This window comes from Homalodisca vitripennis, chromosome 5, assembly GCF_021130785.1.
Source record: "Homalodisca vitripennis isolate AUS2020 chromosome 5, UT_GWSS_2.1, whole genome shotgun sequence".
NCBI classification, from domain to species: domain Eukaryota; kingdom Metazoa; phylum Arthropoda; class Insecta; order Hemiptera; family Cicadellidae; genus Homalodisca; species Homalodisca vitripennis.
In genome coordinates this window covers 113,017,188-113,038,848 of record NC_060211.1, presented here as the reverse complement: position 1 = coordinate 113,038,848, position 21,661 = coordinate 113,017,188, and the positions used below count along the sequence as shown (strand labels likewise).

The 21,661-nt window shown below is 34.3% G+C and overlaps 1 protein-coding gene across 1 annotated transcript; it reads right to left on the bottom strand.

The window, feature by feature from the left end:
• Positions 1 to 454: 454 nt before the first annotated feature.
• LOC124362730 (tRNA-splicing endonuclease subunit Sen34) lies at positions 455 to 18,909 on the bottom strand. Its single transcript, XM_046817464.1, has 5 exons — positions 18,613 to 18,909; positions 5,929 to 6,167; positions 5,492 to 5,738; positions 2,587 to 2,745; positions 455 to 809 (listed from the first exon to the last, which is right to left on the bottom strand). Exons 1-5 carry the CDS (start codon positions 18,662 to 18,664, stop codon positions 616 to 618), a joined length of 891 nt encoding a protein of 296 aa, XP_046673420.1. The 5' UTR covers positions 18,665 to 18,909; the 3' UTR covers positions 455 to 615.
• Positions 18,910 to 21,661: the final 2,752 nt, after the last annotated feature.

Genomic DNA, 21,661 nt, shown 5'->3' with positions numbered 1-21,661 from the left:
GATAATATATTCCCTTGACACAAAATCAATTAAATTACCAAGTCAATTCGATTCCTGTTAATATCTCATACAGATATGATCAGGCTGTTAGGTCTCCAGTTTCTAATCCTCCTAAAGGAGTAAACTGATAATAGACTACAATCTCACTAAATTTGCTATGCAATTCTACAAAAGTAGCAGACACTAAGATTATGGAAGATTGAAATTCTTACACCTTCAAATCAAAGGAGCTTCTTAAACTCTGGAGATATTGAAAATTAATAACACAATTAATAGTTAAGCTCTCTTGTAATTTTGATGAACAGTAGCATCACACAGTTCATTAAACTTATGTCTCTGTTTCTTGTTTCCTAGTCTACAAATTTTCAGATATCAGAATAGTGAGGAATTGGTGAAATTACTTATGATTCTTTTGGATAAATTTTTAGAGGAAAATATAAACAACCAGTAAAGAATAACAACATTTATTTTTTTTCTAAAAAATACAAATTTGTATAAAATTGTAGTGATTCTTATCTGTCATTATTTACATTACTTAAAAACAATGTATTGGTTTCTGTTTCTTTTTCCAAAAAAACTGAACATGACTTTGTAAAATACTGCTTATAAGGGATTCTATTGAGATTTTTCAGCCCACTGAATTGATTGATATACAACATTTTCACTATCTGATGGCTTCGTTGCAATCACAAACGTTTTTCTCGATATTGATCCTAGTCTAGCATATGAGATGAAATCAACTGTAGAAAATGTCTCGTTGTAATCTTTGCAGACCACCAAGAACTGAGCATGGAACTTCACAGGATCTCCTAGATAAACAACATCAGACATAAACATAAAATAAAAAACTGTAGTAATGTTATAAACACTAAAATACATATTGTGTGCAGATTAGACTTTCTAACTGACCTAAACAATTTGTCACTCAGATTTCAATTGATTGTTTCTATATGAGAAAAAAATAATTATTTGTCTCACAGCTCTAAAGCACCAACATGACTGGAGCGAACTCAAAACTATTGGTTAATAAACCCATCTGGGTTCCAAAGTTTTGTTGGAGTCGGGATTAAGAGTAAGAGCTCAAATAATGTAATACATTTTTTTATCTCTAAAATAAATCTACTTTTGTTTTGCGAGACTTCAAGTTCCACACCATGAAGCCCACATTTTTATCAGTTAGAAACTTAAAATTTAATTAATTAGAAAATTGAAAATTATTGTGAATTAAATTTTAATACATTAACCGCTACAAAAATATTGAAGCACATAGCAGTTAGAAATAAAGGGTCTCCTATCGTACTGCAGCACATGACAGCAGATATTGATTAGTAACAATATCAGATTACTAACGACACTACGAAAAGATCAATGTTCCAGCTCAAATGCATTCCAAACTAAGCTTATATTGCAACAATGGCCAAAGGTCTCCAATTGAAGACTACAACACCTGGAGTGAGTTCGGCGCATCTCCCATCAGAGACGTTAGCAGTGAATTTGTTAAACTCATTCATACTGATCACTCCAATAATAGGACAGAGAGAAACACATAAAGTAGCTACCAGTTGTAAAGTTTTCTAAATCTTGCTTTATGTGGGTAGATTTTTAAAAAAATATTGAATTTAATCTAAAAGGATATTAACTCAGATTTAGCATTATAAAAATAAACTTCTCCAAAATTTATCTCTAGTCAATTTTCAACAGTAAAAACCTTATCCAACATAACACAAAGACAAGCTTACGCTAAATTTAAACCACACCACTTTATTTCAAGATATTTTACTTATAAAAATGTGGTTTTGGTTTTAGAACCTGTATACTGTATAATAAATATGTCATTGTTACTTTCATGTTAAAAGTATCTTATTCTATAAATAAACACTCAAGTTTTATTTATTAAACCAGACTAACTTGATCCAGACTATAATATTGATTCACAGTTGACTATACTGCAGCTTGGGCCAATCCAGGATGTATATTTCATGAAGGATAAAATTTAATCACAAATACTTACAAATTTGTACCAGAAATACTGAAATAAATTTACATAAGTATGTGAATTAAGGAGAAATAAATTCCTACAATGTTGCATATAATTTTAAATCCTGTATTACTTAACAAATGCAGTCCAGAACTTACATGGCCACAGGACTTGATCCTGGTTGATAATAATCACTGTTATAACTAACTACTTGAGGATAGAGCATGATAAGAAAGCATATATAGAATTATATAAGCTAGCAAAAAGAACAAATTTTGTTGCACTTTCGTCACCAGTTGTTCTATTTAATGTTCTAATTATCACAATGACTTTTTAATTTTACCCCAGCACCTGTTAATCATTTCTCCACTGAAAAAGACCTGATCATTTATCCCTATTTGATCAAGTTGAGGTAGACTAGGTTTTATCATGATATTGAGAAACCTAGAGAGGAACTAAGAATAGAATTTATATTAATTCTAGATTCAACAACACAGTTTACTACACTATAATACAGGTAGGCAAAACGTCAGCCAAGAGAACAACACTAGTATAATTGCTTACATTGAGAACTAGATTACAAATAAATTATATTCATATTCCCATACCTGGATACACAAGGTAGTCGACGCCAAATTTATGTCCTTCAGTAATATAAAAACCTTTTTCCCAAAGGTCTTTAAAAGTGGAATATCTCAGTCTTTCATGTGAAGTTTCTGGAAACCTCCATTTCACAGTTTCTTCAGATTCATTCGTCCAATGTTCACCTAATTGAATAAAATATTCTTCAACAATAATCAAACAAATACAACTATTAAAACATTAACCGTAATAAGTGTATAAATGAAGATATATTAAGGAAGATTCTACATCTAGTAAGATAACTTTTTTGAAATGATATTCAAAACCACACAATAAACTCATAATTTTTTCAGGCAATGGAAACTATTAAAATCTTATTAATTTTCATTTTCTTAACATGTTTGATGCAGTCTATTTTCCGAATAGCATGTTCCTCACAAAAACTACAGGGGACTGTCACACTACAAATGCTGCAGCTCTGTTATTTTATGGCATATGCAAAATAATTTTTGTTAATAATTTTTTTATTATTGCCCATTTCAAGCAGTGTTTTGACAACGTAGTGAGCTAAGCTGTGTTCCTTTGATGCATTATCCTCATAAAATGCACCATTATAAGGCAAAAAAACACTACACAATAATGTGTTAGGGCATCACATAGCACCCATAGTTTTATTCCTCACCCATAGTTTTTTTTTTGGCATGTACTAGTCATTCCAAACGTTTCTTGGTACCAACCAAAGACTCGTCAATCGATATGCCTGTTTAGCCATGTAATGTTATCTAATTAGTCAATTTTCATGATCAATCAAGGGTTTAAAGCGCCCACTAGGATCATAGCCTGGCTCGCCATGTTTTGTAAAAGAGAAACCGGATGGAAGAATTTTAAAATCATAGTGAAGCGATCCGGTGATATTAGCTTCCTGAAAACCACAAGGTTGATTAAGGAAGGCCATTTGCTCCAGTAACTTTCAACTGAAGGCTTTTTATTTAGTCCCATATTAAACAATTTGGCAAAAAAATACCTTCATTTTCAACAGTGCTACAGCTTTCCAGTCCTTAAGCCTACTTTGTGGGGCCAAATCGCTTCTGGCTAAATAGTTCCTGGTGTTTTGTTAGATTCCATCACAAAAGTATGTAACAGATTAATTGTGAGAAAAAGGTTGAGATATTCAACAGGCTGTGATCCTAGAGGAGGATAGTGCTTGGGACCATCCAATTAAGCAAACTGAAAGTTGTGTTGATAGCCAGGGTACAAGTTTTTATTCACGTGTTCCAACTACTCTCTGGGTCAACTGTCTTGGAACTGCAGGTAGGCACCCTCTAGTAGCCCTATCCCTACTATTTCTCATTGAATTTGTAATAGTTTCATCAATGGATAAATCATAACCATCAAATAAAGGCCTAGGCCTAAAAGTATAGTCACTGTGTGCAATAGGGCTTATGTAAACAATTGAGGCCTAGGGCTATCCATTTCTTCGTCACCAGACGATGAGAGATTGCCTACATTGTGCCTAGGCGTAATCAATGGATTCTGAACAGTAAAACGTGCACCAGTGGTGGAGGGTTTATCTGGATCATATTAAAGATCTGCATTCATATCATCCATTGTGTTTTCAGACTGGAAAATGGAATCATCCAAACTGCCATTAGAATTTTCCCCACATGTACAGTCAGTACAATCTTGGAACAAAGGACAATTACTTAGTGGTGACAGTTTTCTCTTACTCAATGTGATAAATTATATATATTTTGTACTAGTTATACAAATAAAAAGTGGAAATAAACACTGTATTATTTCATTATTCAAAAAATTAAAACGACTAACAGTGTAAACAAATGCACACTGTGTAAGACAGACAAGCATTCACAATGTGTTGGGCACTACCTTATGAATATCGTGAATTTTCAAATTTCAGAACTTGTATACTATATTAAAAAAATGAAACGGACCAAAGAAATTTGTTATAACAGTACAATTCATCCCAAATACAATGGCATGAGGTGCATCGAAATTTAATAGAAAATACCTTTGTAATAAACAAAATATTCATAAGCTTATATATAGCCTCTCGGTATTCAACAGCTCGTGCGGAGCTTGGCTATATATAGGCTCTTGGCGGTCAATGCAATTTTATCCAAAGCCTATATATAAGCTTTTGGCAGTGAAAGTATTAATGCCGAAACACGTGTTTGTAAAATAAAATAATTTAAAAAAAGTTTTAGTTTCCTTATTTTGATACTAATTATAAAGATAACCCTTCTCCCTATATTGTGGAATTAATAATATAACAAATATATGTACATGTATGTGTATGAATTTGTATGGTTTAATTAATTTTAACTACTTTGAAAATTTTGACTTTAGGCTATATATTAAACTTATATGTTAAACTTTGTATATTGTTTTTAATTATAAAACTAAATAATTTAAAACACAACTAATAATTTAATTTGGTTAAGTAAACTTAATAATGATGTCATCATTTGTATGTATGTAAAACTCACAAATAAAGGTAATTTTCATTTCAGCTAACATTATTTGTGAATTTTGGCTGATGGGACATGGTTATTGCTTTAAAACCTGTTCTGTGTAATTTGTGTTCAAAATACTTTACCCCAGAATAAAATTTGAAACAATTTGTGTACTTTGGAATTCTTATTACTATGATAAAAATAGCACAATACCTCATTTATTACAAAAAACGTTGCTCTGCCAGTCAACGAGACCATCTTTCTAAATGCAAAATGGGAAGTATTTTGATCTTTCCTTACATTATAGATCATGTTTTTTTTTCTAAAAAAAGTGATATTCAAATAATTTTTTTTAACCATTCTTAAAAATGGTCTAGCACAAAGTGATGTACAAGTTCACACTTGGAGGGTTAATAGTGTGGATCACATACAACTGTTCTGTCATGGCACAACTTACTTAAAAATGTTTGTACTAGCAGAGGTGGAGAAAGACTAGCAGACGATTTGTTTAGTTCAATCTTCAAAATCTCATCTCGATCTAATTCAAAGTCAGATGACAGTGTTTCTTCACTATTAGAATTATCTTGATCATTTATTTTTTTCTTCTTTGTACTGAGACCCAACCGCTTTCTTCGTTTCCCCTCAATTATTCTGTCAATCAGAGATGTTATCTGTTCTTTACGTTGAGCTTCATAGCACTGCAACTGTAACACTCAGTCATTAGAGTACAGTAGTTGTTAGAAGCTGTTATATAAGCTTTAGAAGCTATTAAAAAAACCTTAATTGAGCACAAATGTTTTAAACATTAAAAGATATTCTAACCATTTACAAACACAAAGGATGAATAATGATGTTGATATTATAAACAATGAAGTTGTACAAATATTTTTATACCTGTTCTTTCTTATTTTCTTCTTTATACAACGAATATTTTTCTCTTGACTGATCATCAGGTCTTTGAGACAGAGCAGAATCACTGATGACACAGGCTAAATTCTTCTCAAGAAGTAAAGTTACTTCCTCCTTGAGTAACATGAGGGGGAGACCTTGAAATGTGTCTTGTCTTGGTAATCCGACTAGACAACCGATCAGGCTGCCTACGATCCTGTGCTCTTCTCGGATCTTTATCCAATCTAGAAAAGTGAAAAAGAATAAAATGTCTTAATAAATTACATTTATCAGGCACTAAATTCTCAAGTTGTTCCAAACTAAATAGAGTGTTTATAAAACATATCCCTCTTTAGCTTTAGGCAAGTAAGACAGTTTTGTACCATTTTCAATTTTTTAAGGATGGTCAACTTATAAATTTAAAATTTAAACCCCAAGCTAAGAACTAATTTTTAAAGATTACAATGAAAGGAAAATAGATCAAATTAGAGTTTAAAGTAGTGTCAGATTAAAGTTTACATCTTACATTTAAATGTTCAATTTTAACTTACTTGAAAGAGTAATAGTCAAACAACAATGATATAAGCTTTGAGTCTAAACTGATGAATTATTGAGTCTAAACCTTTCTTTCACTCAAGGTTAGTTACATCAGCATACCACTATCACCTGACCAGTATCGTGTGCGGATATTAGAATTTAAAACAGTTCATTTAATACTCATCACTTGCAGTATCCAACATTTGGGAAGATAAATCAATTATAAAGTCTAGAGCAGTTTTGATTCCATTTGCTATCGCACAGGTTTACTTAGATAATACAGTTTGCATTACAACATGACAGCTGATGCCTGTTCATGAATACAAAATACAGGGACATAGTGTGGCACGTTGAATTCTGTGACTCGACCAGCAGTCTAAAATACTGCATATCTTTAAAGTAAATCAATTTTCTTTAAATTGCTTTTAAGAGTATTTCAGAGTGGTTTCAGAATAAAAATATATATGTTTTAATCTTATATCTATGTAATGTGCATACCTAATTTCGTCTAAATATGTCCACTACGTTTTGTATGATTGAGTATCAAACATAGAAACATCTTCACAAATATTCTCTTTCATAATATTAATAGGATATATTTTCATTTTGTGAGCGATGTATAACAATTCTGCTGTTGTTAGAATAAGATAAACTTGATTTGTTGTGTGGTATATATTAGCCACTTCGTATAATTTGTTTTTTTTTTCTAAGAAAAAAAAGAAAATTTGAAAACAACAGAAAACAATTAAATTTAGGAAAGCCTGGTAATTTAAAAACAAGCCTTGTAAAAGGAACTAGTAGTTGGACGACCTGAAAGTAATGCCTCAATCCATAAGCATAAACTACTCAGTGCTGCCCCGCACTGATGGTGACAAATAAAAAACCATCCCTCGAGATAGTATCAATCAGTAAAATATAAAATTAAAAAAGGTTGCACTAATGCTTGAGAGCTAAAAATATTACACAATCTTACCTAACCATGTAGCAGGAGGACATGTAGCTGCCTTACTTGAAGTAAGTACACAAAGATTCAATTCCCTATACTAAGTACAAAGAAAACAACACACCTTTTCTATCCATTCTGACATCACAATAGTAATCTACTTAAAGTGCACTAACTTGAATATTGAATACACAGAAAAGCATCACTCACTAGTCTCTACCACCACAAAATAGAAAGGACAGTGAAATTAGTCTGACTATGTAACAAAATGTTATCTATCAAGATATGCAAAATAAATAAACCAACTTCTAGTTGCACAATGGCAAACGAGACCAAAATAACAAGAGAAAAAAACAATGAAACTGTGGGAAAAAATTATGAAAAAAATGTACGTACTACAAAACTCTTACTACCCTACAATGCAGCTTGTTGATATATTCCTTTCACTCAAATTTTCTACCGTTTTCACGAGAATTGTTATTGCCCTGTTATTTCCTCCTCTTATACCTAACCTTCTTTAGTTTGTTTCCCTCTCCAACCCACAAACCCTGATACCTTCTGTCCTCTTAATCAATGGATTAATCAAGATATATATTAAACTAGAGCTGGAAGATAATATAGGAAATCTTGAAAGTGATATTAGCAATCTGACAGAAGAAAACAAGAATTTAAAAAGAGAACTATCTTTCTTGTCAGATAAATTAAAAACTGAACAATGCCTTAAAATTGACCTCATCTCTCAGTCTGAAGACGAAAAAATTACTCTGTCACAAGAAATAAATTATTCACTCTTTCAAAACTCTGAGCTCAAGAAAATATCTACTCAATTAAAATCCCAAACGCATGAGCAGTTATTGCAACTGGAGGCCTTAAAAATGGAGAATGCTACCATGCTAAAAAGGTATGAGGCACTACAGGAAAAACTAAACATCACTATAGACAAACTAAACCAAAGTAAAGCTGATTATTACAAAATTCATCTTAAGCTGACAAAGCAAGAAGAGGCTGCCAGGACCTTTTTAAAATCGTTTCTTCATACAACCTCAACTAATCATAAATCAAAACCTCCTTTTACTAAAAATCAACACTTCCCTGGAGAAATTTTGAATGAACATGGTGTAACAGTGCCAACCAAAAATCCCTTCACGAGACCAGGAGCCAGTCAAACCTGTCCACAAAAACTCAACACCCACTTGACCGAGGTCAATCAGACCTATCACCATATGACCGCAGGAGACAGTCAAACCTGCGTACAAAAACTGAACCTTCAGCATGAGATCAATCAGACATATCACCATATGACCACAGGAGACAATCAAACTTGCGTACAAAAACTGAACCTTCAGCATGAGATCAATCAGACTTATCACCATATGACCACAGGAGACAGTCAAACCTGCATACAAAAACTGAACCCTCAGCACGAGATCAATCAGACCTATCACCATATGACCGCAGGAGACAGTCAAACCTGCGTACAAAAACTGAACCTTCAGCATGAGATCAATCAGACATATCACTATATGACCACAGGAGACAGTCAAACCTGCGTACAAAAACTGAACCTTCAGCATGAGATCAATCAGACATATCACCATATGACCACAGGAGACAGTCAAACCTGCGTACAAAAACTGAACCCTCAGCACGAGATCAATCAGACCTATCACCATATGACCGCAGGAGACAGTCAAACCTGCGTACAAAAACTGAACCTTCAGTATGAGATCATTTAGACCTATCACCATATGACCACAGGAGACAGTCAAACCTGCGTACAAAAACTGAACCTTCAGCATGAGATCAGACATATCACCATATGACCACAGGAGACAGTCAAACCTGCGTACAAAAACTGAACCCTCAGCACGACTACAGCATGGCACCAGGAGCCAGTCAAACCTGTCCACAAAAACTGAACACCCACTTGACCGAGATCAATCAGACCTATCACCATATGACCACAGGAAACAGTCAAACATGCGTACAAAAACTGAACCCTCAGCACAAGATCAATCAGACCTATCACCATATGACCACAGGAGACAGTCAAACATGCGTACAAAAACTGAACCCTCAACACAACTACAGCATGACACCAGGAGCCAGTCAAACCTGTCTTCAAAAACTGAACACCCACTTACTGAACTCTCTAACAAAAATTAAGACTAATACAGTACGGAGATCTCTACCCAACAGAAAACACAGGAAAGATAATGTCTTCAGTATATCTCTCCGAGTTACAAAAAGCAAAAACAACCTTGAACACCATGCAACGGTTTCAACAAGAGGAAGCAAATCCTCTCTGAGAAGAATGGAAATGAGTAAATTACCTCCCTTAAATGCTAAAATATTAGGAACGGATGAAGATATAAATGAATTTTTCGTTAACAACATTGAGTTCTACAAGAAACATACGAAGCAACACTACAGCTATGGGGCAAACAGTTGTAACTCCAACCTTTCCTCCACTCTAACATACCCATCTCTTGAACAGCATGCTCTTTTTTTAGGCAAACCTATTGAAAAACACTCAGTAAAAGACACAACACTGATAGGAGTAGGGTGCAACACATAACAATCCTCCACCAAAACATTAGAGGACTGGCTAATAAAGTGGAGATGCTAAACCACCTTCTAGATGCCAGAAGAAACTACAAGCCACCAAAATCAATGGGTACGCTCTAATAACAGACTTCAGTAGAGAAGTACACAAACTCGGGGGTGTGGCAATTTACTCGAAAGAAGAACTTGTCAACTCCTTTCAAGAAATTGACATCTCAACCTATCGCCAGGAATCTATATGTGAAGCAGCAATGGTGAAAGTTAAGACAGAAAAATTAGACCTTCAAATCCTGGGAGTCTATCGAGCACCTGTTGACAATGTAAAGCCAGCTGTTGAAATCATCTCAGATATTCTTGAATCTCAAGAAGCACATATCAGAGCCACCTTAATCATCGGGGACATTAATATTGACAGGTTGAAATCAAATCACAAAAACACAACTTTAGAAGAAGAATTTTCGACACATAACATTACAAGGTATCCTCTACCAGCTACCCGAATAACCCAAAATACTGCCACATCCATTGACTGTGTATGTTATAACACTCCTGAAGAAGATATTAGTGCATACACAATACATACAGGATTATCAGATCATACTGCCCAACTCTGTAGATTAAACACAATTCATGAGTCAATACATTCTCAAATAACCACAAAAAGAATTATAAATGACTGATGTCTTCAAAATTTAAAATTCTTCCTCTCAGAACAAAACTGGGAAAGGATACACAATGCCCCTGATGTGGAAGGTGCTTTCAATCACTTCAAACACATCCTACAACTAGCACTCAACACCACATGCCCTCTAAGAAAAATTAAAAATATAAGCAAGAAAAAACAGTTGAAGTATTATGATGAAGAAGCCAGAGCTCTTAAAAGTGTATATCTTAGAGCCCTCTATAAATATGAATCGACAGGAAACATTGATAACAAAAGAAACATGGTTGACAAAAAGAGAAGCTATGATCTTAAGTTACGGAACCTCAGGCAAATTTCTACATCTAATTTCATTGAACAATCAGACAATAAACCTAAAGCCCTATGGCAAGTTATCAACAATGGACGAAGAAGATCTAAGCTGGGAAACACGTCAGAAATTAAAATTAAAGTTGGAGATATGACAATTAATGACCCAGTCAAAATAACTGACATTTTAAATAAATATTTTTTAGAAATAGCTGACACTACCCTATTACAAAGCAAAGAATTGACAGAAGACAATCAAGCAACTATTCACCCATCAACAACTTTTTGCCCAGCAACCTTAACCTTAGCTCCGACAAATTCTGTAGAAGTTGAACACGTCATAAACAGTTTAAAACCTAAGTCATTTGCTGGCATCGATGAGTTCTCTTCAAAAATGGTCAAAAACTGCAAAAAAGAACCCACTGCCCCTATTGTGAGCATTATCAATAAATCATTTGAATGTGGACAGTTTCCCTCTGCTCTAAAAATAAGCAAAGTTTATCCCAAACACAAAAAGGGCCCAACTACAGATCTCCAGAACTACCGATCAATCTCCCTTGTCTCCACTTTCTCCAAAATTACAGAAAAAATTGCTCTAGCCAGACTAATGCAACACATGATCCAAAACAACTTACTGACTGATAAACAGCATGGCTTTCTAAAAAAACATCTACAACCACAGCTCTGATTGACTTAACTGAATTCATCATTGACCAAATAGACAATGAGTAGTATGTGTCAGCTGTATTTTTGGACTACAGTAAAGCATTTGACTGCTTGGGGCACGAATTACTGTGCAACAAACTGGAAGACCTAGGAGTGAGAGACTTGGCCAATAAATGGTTTAAAAGCTACCTAGAGGATTGCTCACAAATCGTGGAATTACAACACTCACGGGAAGGTCAAGTCTCCATCTATCAATCGAAACCACAACAGATGACAAGAGGTTTAAAAAAGCATTGCTATAAAACCTTACATTGTAAAATGGTTTAGGAGCATATACAGTGTGATCCAAATTTTAAATGCACACTAAAAGAATATTGGAAACTATAAGAGATACAGCAAGAATTAGGGTAAATGTGCACTAGCACGGCCATGACCAAGACCAAGAACGTGCAGCCAGGACAACGTGAAATGATGTGGAGCAACGCGCACTAGTCAGACCAAGACACGACAGACGCACGACCACAGCTGTATGCTCTGGTCGCACAGACCAAGCGCGAGACCGGCTTGACATTGCGGCCGGGTTTCTATCAGCTGTTATGGAACAGCGCGCACTGCCTACGGCCAAGTCTGCGACCAGGAGTAGTTGAGAGAGGTTGGTGTGTGCGATTGACTTGTTTGTGATTTGTGAACAAGTTTAGTAGACAGTATTGTAAAATGGCAATGTAATGTAGGATTTTTAATCAGATGATTATGCCAATAGAATAACGAAGGAAAAATGGGAAGAAATAACATTGCTATTCGGTGGCGATATCGGTACAACAGCGGCACAGAAGAATGAATTATGTAACGTATTTTTCTAACTTTGAATTACATATTTTAAAACTGGATGGACTAGAACCACTGTCATGAAGGATCTTCACAAAGACTTCGATTTTTTGGGCAAAAACACAGCTTATTTATGGTGGATATGACCAGAGAATCTACCAGCAGGGATCTTCAATAGCTTCTTGTATGAATACTGGTGGCAACAACTACGAACTTCTCACCAGTCTACAAAGAAATACTTCAACCCCACATTCAATGACTGGAAGTAGTGTTCACGAAGACGACCAAGTGTCCCCATTGGTTCAATGTGAGGCGCGATTTTCACTAACAGTTTGTCAAAACTTTTAACACTCATCCGTGTGTAGTTAAAAAACTCTTCTTCATGCTCACGTAAATTAGCATAAAAACTAACAAAGTACCCTTTTAAAGGCCTCTCTGCTCTCAAGGGGTGTATCCAGTGTTTTCTTTTACCTTTTACATATTTACGGTACACATACATGGCCACTGCTATTTCCTCGACATCCAACAGACTGACTGTTGTTTTTAGTACATTACAAAACTGTCTTGGTCTTGGTCGTGATCTTGGTCTTGGCCATGCTAGTGCGCGTTTACCCTTAATTGGACAAAGTTGTATGTAATAACAGGGTTGCTACAGGAGTCCAATAATGAAATTCCCTGACTTTTCCCTGATTTCCAGACCAAATTTTTCATTTTTCCCTGACTTTTTTTCGACGCAATCCCCAGGGTTTTTGGCAATTAATGGGTGAGCCAGCCGAGCCACCTCGGCTGCCTGCTTCATGCGCCGCGTCGTCTGCAGGCTTGGACTCGGCGCTGCGGGCAGTAAGTTTATTTGTGTAAAGGGATTTTATATTTTTCCCTGACCAACGTCGAAATTCCCTGACTTTTCCCTGACTTGAGACCGGATTCCCTGACTTTTCCCTGATTTCCAGTCCTGTTTTTTTTTCCCTGACTTTTCCCTGACTTCCCTGATTTCCCTGACCTGTAGCATCCCTGAATAACAAGACCAAGAAATTAATGTGATCATGTTTATTACTGGATAACGCAGTTAAGGTGGGAAGGGTTGATTCAATGTGAAAGTTGAGTTTAGCTCGCGTTCACCTTTCTCTTACATGCAGCATCTGAAATTTGATGCTGAATCATTCGTATTGAATCAACATTTGCATTGAATCAACCCTTCCCACCATAGCTGCGCTATGTGTAGAAGACTCGGTTGCTCCACCGTGCTTTGGGATCGTCATCGTAGTGCACTCAATTGTCCACCTGATGAGACAATGAGAATAACTCTTCACCTAGATTGCACTACTTTTCGTAGTCTGGATGTCGAAACGATGTGGGGGGAGGGGTTTCATTCTGAGCTTCTTTGTTCTTAGTTGCCGGCTGTTTTTGGATCCCTTCAGATGAACATGACTTCAGATTTTAGGAGTCAAGTCTGCAACAGCATCATATTTAAGATGCTGCATGTAAGAGGAAGGTTAATTGGAGCTAACCTCACCATTCGCAATGATTATTTGCTTGTTGTTCACTCACTGCGCTCAAAAAACTGATTTTGGTCAAAAATTTCAAACTGACACAGCTTTATTATTAGTAGGCCTACCTACATTAAAATGTTTGTTACGTGAAATCTGCATGAAATTGTCAAGACCAACAAACAGGAGGTGTAAAGTTCAAGTCGATGTTTTAAAATGCAATGACTGATTTTTTTACTTAACCAAAAGAAATTATATTTTTCACAAATTTAAAAATACCATGTATGTTATACTTTCCTTGTATTTTTCATCAAATAATTCATAAGAAAATATATTAATAATATAATACATTATATTTTTACTTGAATTTTATATTAATTTGCATGAACATATTACATAGTGCACAAATACAGCTGATCAATCAATAACATTGATGAAAGTTTATAATCAAGTTGGCCTGTCGTCAATGACGTCATATCAGAGACGATTGTTTCATAGTTGCAGCCTACTCTTTTGGCAAGTGCTCAGTTAGAATGTTGTGGTTATGTTTACGTTTGTTTCTAATTATAATATAACAAAATCGTACGTGTATGTAATTTGGGTGTGGCGAAGTATTATGAATCATTCAAGGTCCCTACTGAGTCAAAATACTCTTATAAGACTAGTGGAGGAAGAGTACCAAAATCAGGAAGAGTACCAAAATCACAACTTTGTAACTGATATTTCAGGCAGAGTACAATAAGCGGATTCAGTTTTTATATCGGTTATTACAGTCATCGATACTTTATGTATCGAATAACAGAACTATCAATAGATATTAATGTATCTAAAATACTAAATTAAAGTTATGTTTCAAATTAATAAAAATAGTTTAAACAATTACATAAAGACATAAATAATAAAGGAACTATAACCATTAATTAAATGATAAAATTATGACAGGTGTCAGGAAAAATATCACTTAAATGATAAAGAAAACTACCCATACAGACTAGTGAATTAGTAGATAGGGACAGAGTGGTCACTGGAAAATAATAAGGTGGTATCAATATTTACATTAACGTGACCATGGAAAGGTATGTTCATTTTTTTCCTGAAAACTAAAATTTTTCCTGAAAACAATATTGAAGAAAAAATTCGTTGGCAACGAAAATCAAAGGAGCTACGATTTTTTTAAATCCTCTGAAAACTCCGTTTTTGACAGTTTCCTATAACTCCGCGTTGCTCAAACTCAGTATAGCCAGATTTAAAAAACCGATTATCATACCAACAACGAGAAATTATCGTACTTTCATATAAAATAATCGTACCAAACACATTTAATGAAAAAGTATGTTATGTTCGTATATAATAAATTATGTTATAATAATAACAAATATAATATAACTTTTGGTATGTTACTTGTATAAATTTGTCAAAAATCTTTCATGGTACGATAATAACTACCTATTGTATCTTACCGGCACATAAAATCAATGAAATTATCGTACCTTTACGATAATTATTGTACCTCTGGCAACACTATCCATATTTGACAGTTTGGTATTACTCCGTGCCTTCTCAAATAAAGAAGGGACGCCATTTTAAACTACTGTTGTTCCTCCACGTCTATTCTTAACCTCCTAGTTCAGTAGTGGTAATGGCACACCTTTGTGTTGGATGTTCGGTATCTCACGTGGAAGCAATTCGTAAAGACGAGTATGGAGTTTTACAATTTTATGTAAACCACGGGGCTTATAACCGGACTAGGCATTGTGGTAATAGAAAGTGTGACAACGAACTCGTTGTAAACGAATTTTGGGACTTCCATTTTCGGTGTGGAAAGTACTATACGCCTGCACCGAAACGAAAGAAAATCAAGTGTCGGTTTACTGCCAGTGCGAAAAAAGGGCACTTTCTTTGAAAACGCCCGGTTACCATTGACGGACATTTTTTATGTTGTTGCGTCAATATTGTGTTTAGTGCTGCCGCGACAAGATTACCTGGAAAAGAACTTTAATATTAGTTCTAAAACAGCTGTTGACTGGTATTGTCTTTTTGTCGGGAAGTATTTGTTGACCATGTGGCCAATGATGATGTTACTTTAGATGGAGTTGGCCACATTGTGGAAATTGACAAAGCCAAATTTGGTAGACGTAAATATAACAGAGGACGACTTATTGAAAGGCAGTGGGTGTTTGGTGGTATAGACCACACCACACACGAAACATTTTTAGTGCTGGTAGATAAAAGGGACAAGGAAACTCTGTTAAAGATCGAGAAAGAAACAATTTTACCGGGAAGTAAAATTATTAGTGACTGTTGGCGTGCGTATGACTGCTTAGAGGACGAGGGGTTTGTACATAAGACAGTGAATCACTCAAAGGAGTTTGCGGACCCACGCACTCACGCTCACACAAATACCATCGAGCAGACGTGGAGAAGTGTTAAGGATAAAATTCCGCATTACGGCAGGATAAAAACTCATTTTGTGGGGTATTTGGGTGAATACCTTTTTAAGGCGAAATACCCAAACCTCAATGAGCGGATCCACCATTTCTGGGTTGCGGCTGCAAACTGTACCCACCTGAACATTAAGGTAAGTGATAAGTTACTGAAATGATGCTGACTAATACGTTAATCCTGTCAACGATGCCTGCCCGCTGGGCACTGCTTGCTCTTTTAGAAAAAAAATTAACTCGAGCTTGCAAAAGTCGAATCCCAGATCACGTGATGCCCCTGCTCCTTAACGCAATAATGCCCGAAAGGCATCAATATAATACAATAATATACTTTCCCCCCAGTTCATATGCACCTGTGATAATAATACTTGGCTATAAATGCCTAACCCATGAAAAAAGTCTATTTTCCATGGTCACGCTAATGTAAATAAATACCAATAAGGTACCCATAGGGTAGGGTCCAATAAGCGGACCCGGTTTTTTATATCGAAATTGGCAAACGATATTACTTAATCATAACCATCGATATAATCAATCGATACTGATTAATTATTTTTAACAATTAACTTAAATAATCTATATGAACAGCTGTAAACACTTTCAAATAATACAATTAAGGTAATATTTTAAATTTCACATAAGTAACATTGTGTATTAAAAATGGCTGTCAATCTTGGGAAGCTTCACGAAATTGCTTTAAAAGACAATAAAACATGTTTTTTATGGCTTCAGAATTTGGGTTAGTACCTAAGAATCCATTATGTGATATTTGTGGTAAGGTAACAAATGTAACTGTCAGAGGAGCTAACATGGTCGTCTTCAGATGAAAAAAAGAAGGTAATGGTGGACACAACTTTAGTAAAAACGCACTGGAGAATAGTTTTTTTGAAGGGTCAAAGTTCGGACTGCGCAATATTGTGACTTTAATGTACTTCTTTTCCAGAAATCAGACAAATTATGATTTTTTAATTCTTGAGTGTAGTTCTGATTTACACAGTCCATCTAGAAGTACGATATCTGACTGGCTGTCGTTTTGCAGGGAAGTGTGTTTTGTTTGGATAGATGATAAGTTTAATAGGGAAGAAAAGCTTGGAGGTCCTGGAGTGGTGGTGGAAATTGATGAGTGTAAAATTGGTAAACGTAAAAATAACAAAGGGAGGTTGGTAGAAGGAACCTGGATTCTAGGTTTAATAGAAACTATACCGGAAGGACAAAAACGTGAGGGTAGATATAGGATAGAGATTTGTCCTGAAAACAAACGAGATGCAAAAACTCTCATTCCTCTCGTACTAAAAGACGTGCAGCCTGGAACAACCATAGTTACAGATATGTGGAAAGCATATTTTGGATTAAGTGATTGTGGTTTTGTCCATTTTACTGTGAATCATAGTGAAAACTTTTTAAACCCAGCAACTGGTGCCAACACTCAGACAGTTGAAAGTTCGTGGAGAGCCGTAAAACGTAGTCTAAGAAGTGGTATCCCAGCCGACCTTCTCACAGATCACCTCTGTGAATATTTATATAGAAGAGAGGTGCGGTTTTCTGAAGAGGACGCATTCAACCATTTCTTAAAAGCTGTAAACAATTGCTACCCAGGTGAAGACATGTAGATAGTTTGACAAATTTCCGTTTCCTATTCTATTTATTTTTTTGTTTTAATTTATTTTCTATTCCCAATGTTTGTTATCATTTCTTAATTATTTTTGGTTTTGCTGTTTGATTGTTCTCGTTCTGTTTCATTTAGTTAAAGTTATGAGTTTCCCTGATTTTGGTTATGTTCATTTATTATTTATTACATCATTAAATTCACATTTTAATTTAAAACATATGATTGTTATTACTTTTATATCGATTGATAGTCTATGATTCGATATGCAAATATTAGGTATCGATGATTATATTCTTCGATATAAAAAACCAGATCCGCTTATCGTACCCTACCCTACCCATATAAGTTAAGAGTGAAGTTGAAAAAGTAAAACTTTACCCTTAATTATCATAAATAAAACACTTAATATAAAATGTCAGAAATCTTGACCGAAATTGTAAAATATCTGTTTCCGAAATGTTAATCTATGTTGGTTATGAACACTAAACAGGTAAATAAGCCTACCCCATAAAAATTTAAGTATAGGCCTAGATTGTTTCAAATATATATATATATATATATATATATATATATATATATATATATATATATATATATATATATATATATATATATATAGTAACATTATTCTGAAGTACTATGCTTACCAGATGCTTTCCAAACTAAAGGTGAGTCGTTTTGGAGTACAATGGAGATCATTCTAAAATAACTTCAGTTCTTCGAAAAGTTTATAAAACTGAACAAACCTCGTTCGGAATGACAGTATCAAGACTCTTAAAAATATAATCCTTAATAATTCATTTCAATTGAAATAGTGCAGTCATCCGCCTTTACCTAACAACGGAACAGTTTACAAAATCATTGTGGCAATAATTCTGAAACATCTGTAACTTAACCTTACTCCATAGTTCTCAACAGTAAGTGTACATAAACAAACGATACAAATAGGCATAATCGTTTTTCCTCATCCGATCGGCGAAGTTGATCCTACCGGCTTCAGAATAACTCATGTAGCTTCGAGGTACTATTTTATGTTTCATTGTGGACTTTAGTCGCCTTGGTGTATCCTATTTTAACATTCACAACGGAAAACAATGCACAAATTAAATAAATAAATGTTACCAATAAACCATTAATAACAATCTGTTATGATATTAGTAGGAAAACAGTATTGGTGATTTATGTGCTTGTATGTAGTTTTTAACTGTAAAAGTGGACAGTCAAAGCCAGTAGTTTTGATTATGTATCAATTTTTGAAAAGTCAATGCATCCAACGCTAAAATCTGCTGCCACTTAAAAACCTTTTATTGTAAAGCGCAATATTATAAATATATTTCAGAAAACTATTAGTCATATGATATTGACTAAAATGACAATAATAAAAATACTGAGCATTTTAAATTTAATTCGTAAATTTGATATAACTTCTATAAAATTAAAATGGACTGAAACTTTGAAGATTTAGCCTACCATAATAGCGCTTTCTATGCTTTAAAGAACTAGCTTTACCATACAAAATGTGTACCAAACAATCCTCTCTCTCTCTCGAGAAAGTAAAAAAAAAAACTGTAGTGTAAATTTAATCACTATACAGATGGACACATAAAACAAACAAAAATATTGACCAAAAAATGTCATTACTTTATTCGTTAAATTCGCATGAATTTGGCAGCGGGTAGCGGCGGGAGACTCACAGTGGGAGTTCACAACGCTGTATCAAAAGAAACATGATTTCCTTCTTTTAAACCTCATTTATTAATCTTATTAGCAACAAATTGTGCACTCTTTTACAAAAACTTTACTACAGACTAAACTTTTCTGACCAAAAAATTCAAATCTTCCAAGTTAACTTTTTTTATCTCATAAAAGATTATTGAAATGATTCGATCAATTATTATAATAATAATAATTAGAAATCAAATTTAAAATATTTTAATTATTTAACACTAGAATCAATTTAGAGCACTAATCCACATTCTATAAGCTGAATTTCGCAATTATAGGTATATTCATATATAATTACAATGTGATTGAACAGCGTTAAACAGCATTAAAGCGCCACCAGTTTGAGTGGCATATATTACCCTCCATTTAATGGTAAACTTGACTTCACTACGGGTGTTGACAGTTAGATGCACCAGAGACCAGTAATACAATACCTCTTTTTCTACGTTCACACTGTTTACAGCAGGCTGCAGAACTATTATTGATTTATGATATCAGCCGTATGATTTTTACCCACAACATTTTAACAGATTTTATCGAAACTCTTAGGCACAGCGCCGACTGCGACCGGCCTGGCCTTTTATATTCCGTCAAAATGCATACAATCAAATGGAAACCTACCCACTGCAACCGGGCCGGTCGCAGTTGGCGCCGTCCCTAAATGTATGTTGTTATTCCTAATGTATATATTGTTAAGTAAAATGCATTAAGACAAATAGTATTTAATAAACAATACTTGTAAAACTATGGATATTATTAATTGCGTGTATTTTTTTTAAACAGTAAATTTATAACTGAGAGAAGAGAATAGGAACCAAAAAATGAAGGGAATACTTTGTTTTATGTAGAACATTTTATTTTACGTTATTTAAATAAATAGATGATTGATTTTTTGTCCGTTTATTCAGCTGCTTTAACAAAATAGTTTTCCTATTTTATTTACCGCTTAGTTGGAATACGGTACGGAAATTTAACTAACAAGTTTGTCAGGATGAAATCCACAAATTCCAGTACTTTGTTAATATTAGTGTAATATTTCCCCCCAAATATAAAGCATTAATTATCATCAGTACATCCCGTTTCTTTGTACCAATGCAGTAAAGCTCATAATATAAATATTGTTCATTTAAAGAAACTAATGTAGCTACTTTGAAATGTCCACAACGGAAATCCAGTATCAACTTATTTGTTTTCAGCACACAATCCGAAAGTATTCGTTTTTAACCACCACTCTACAACTGCAACTAAAGTTATTGTAACTGACTGATGGAAGTACAGTAGCTTGTTACCACATGATTCCAATCTAAAACCATCCATTTTAGCCTAATACTATTCATCTACAACGGCCCATAACCTCGTAGTCAATTAAAAGCCAAGAGGTTTTCAAATAGTGTATTAAACACACGTGTATGAAAGTAAGTGAAAATTATATCATATGGGATTAATGTTTTGTATATGCGAGATTTAACGCGTATCGCGCCTTAAAGATTGAGAACGTTGCAGCAGATTAACTTTTTCAACATTCATAGTTATTTAAATATAAGTTGTAATTTTGTTATATAAAACACTTAATACTAAAAATGACCTATTACGTTGTAATTTTTAGAAACTTTTCTGAACTAATTGCACGAACAGAACTGCTACCTAGACATATTCTAAGAGACTACGATTATCTCAATATCATAGGCAGAGACAATACTAGCGCTACTAGCGGAATTTGCATTAGTTCCACCCAGAGCATACTCTGTTCCAACTTACATAATAGTGATGGTGATCGGTGCCATGCTTCATATCTTCTTCTTCGGTTATGGGTGCTAGTTGGGTAGTTAGTTTTGTTTACGTTTACACTATTTAAATGTCAAATATTAACCTGTAATAATTACTCTAATTCCCTAAAATCCATTGATAATAACTTTTGTTACTGTAAATAAAAGAAATGTACTTAAAGAGTATAGAAATTAACCAAATTTG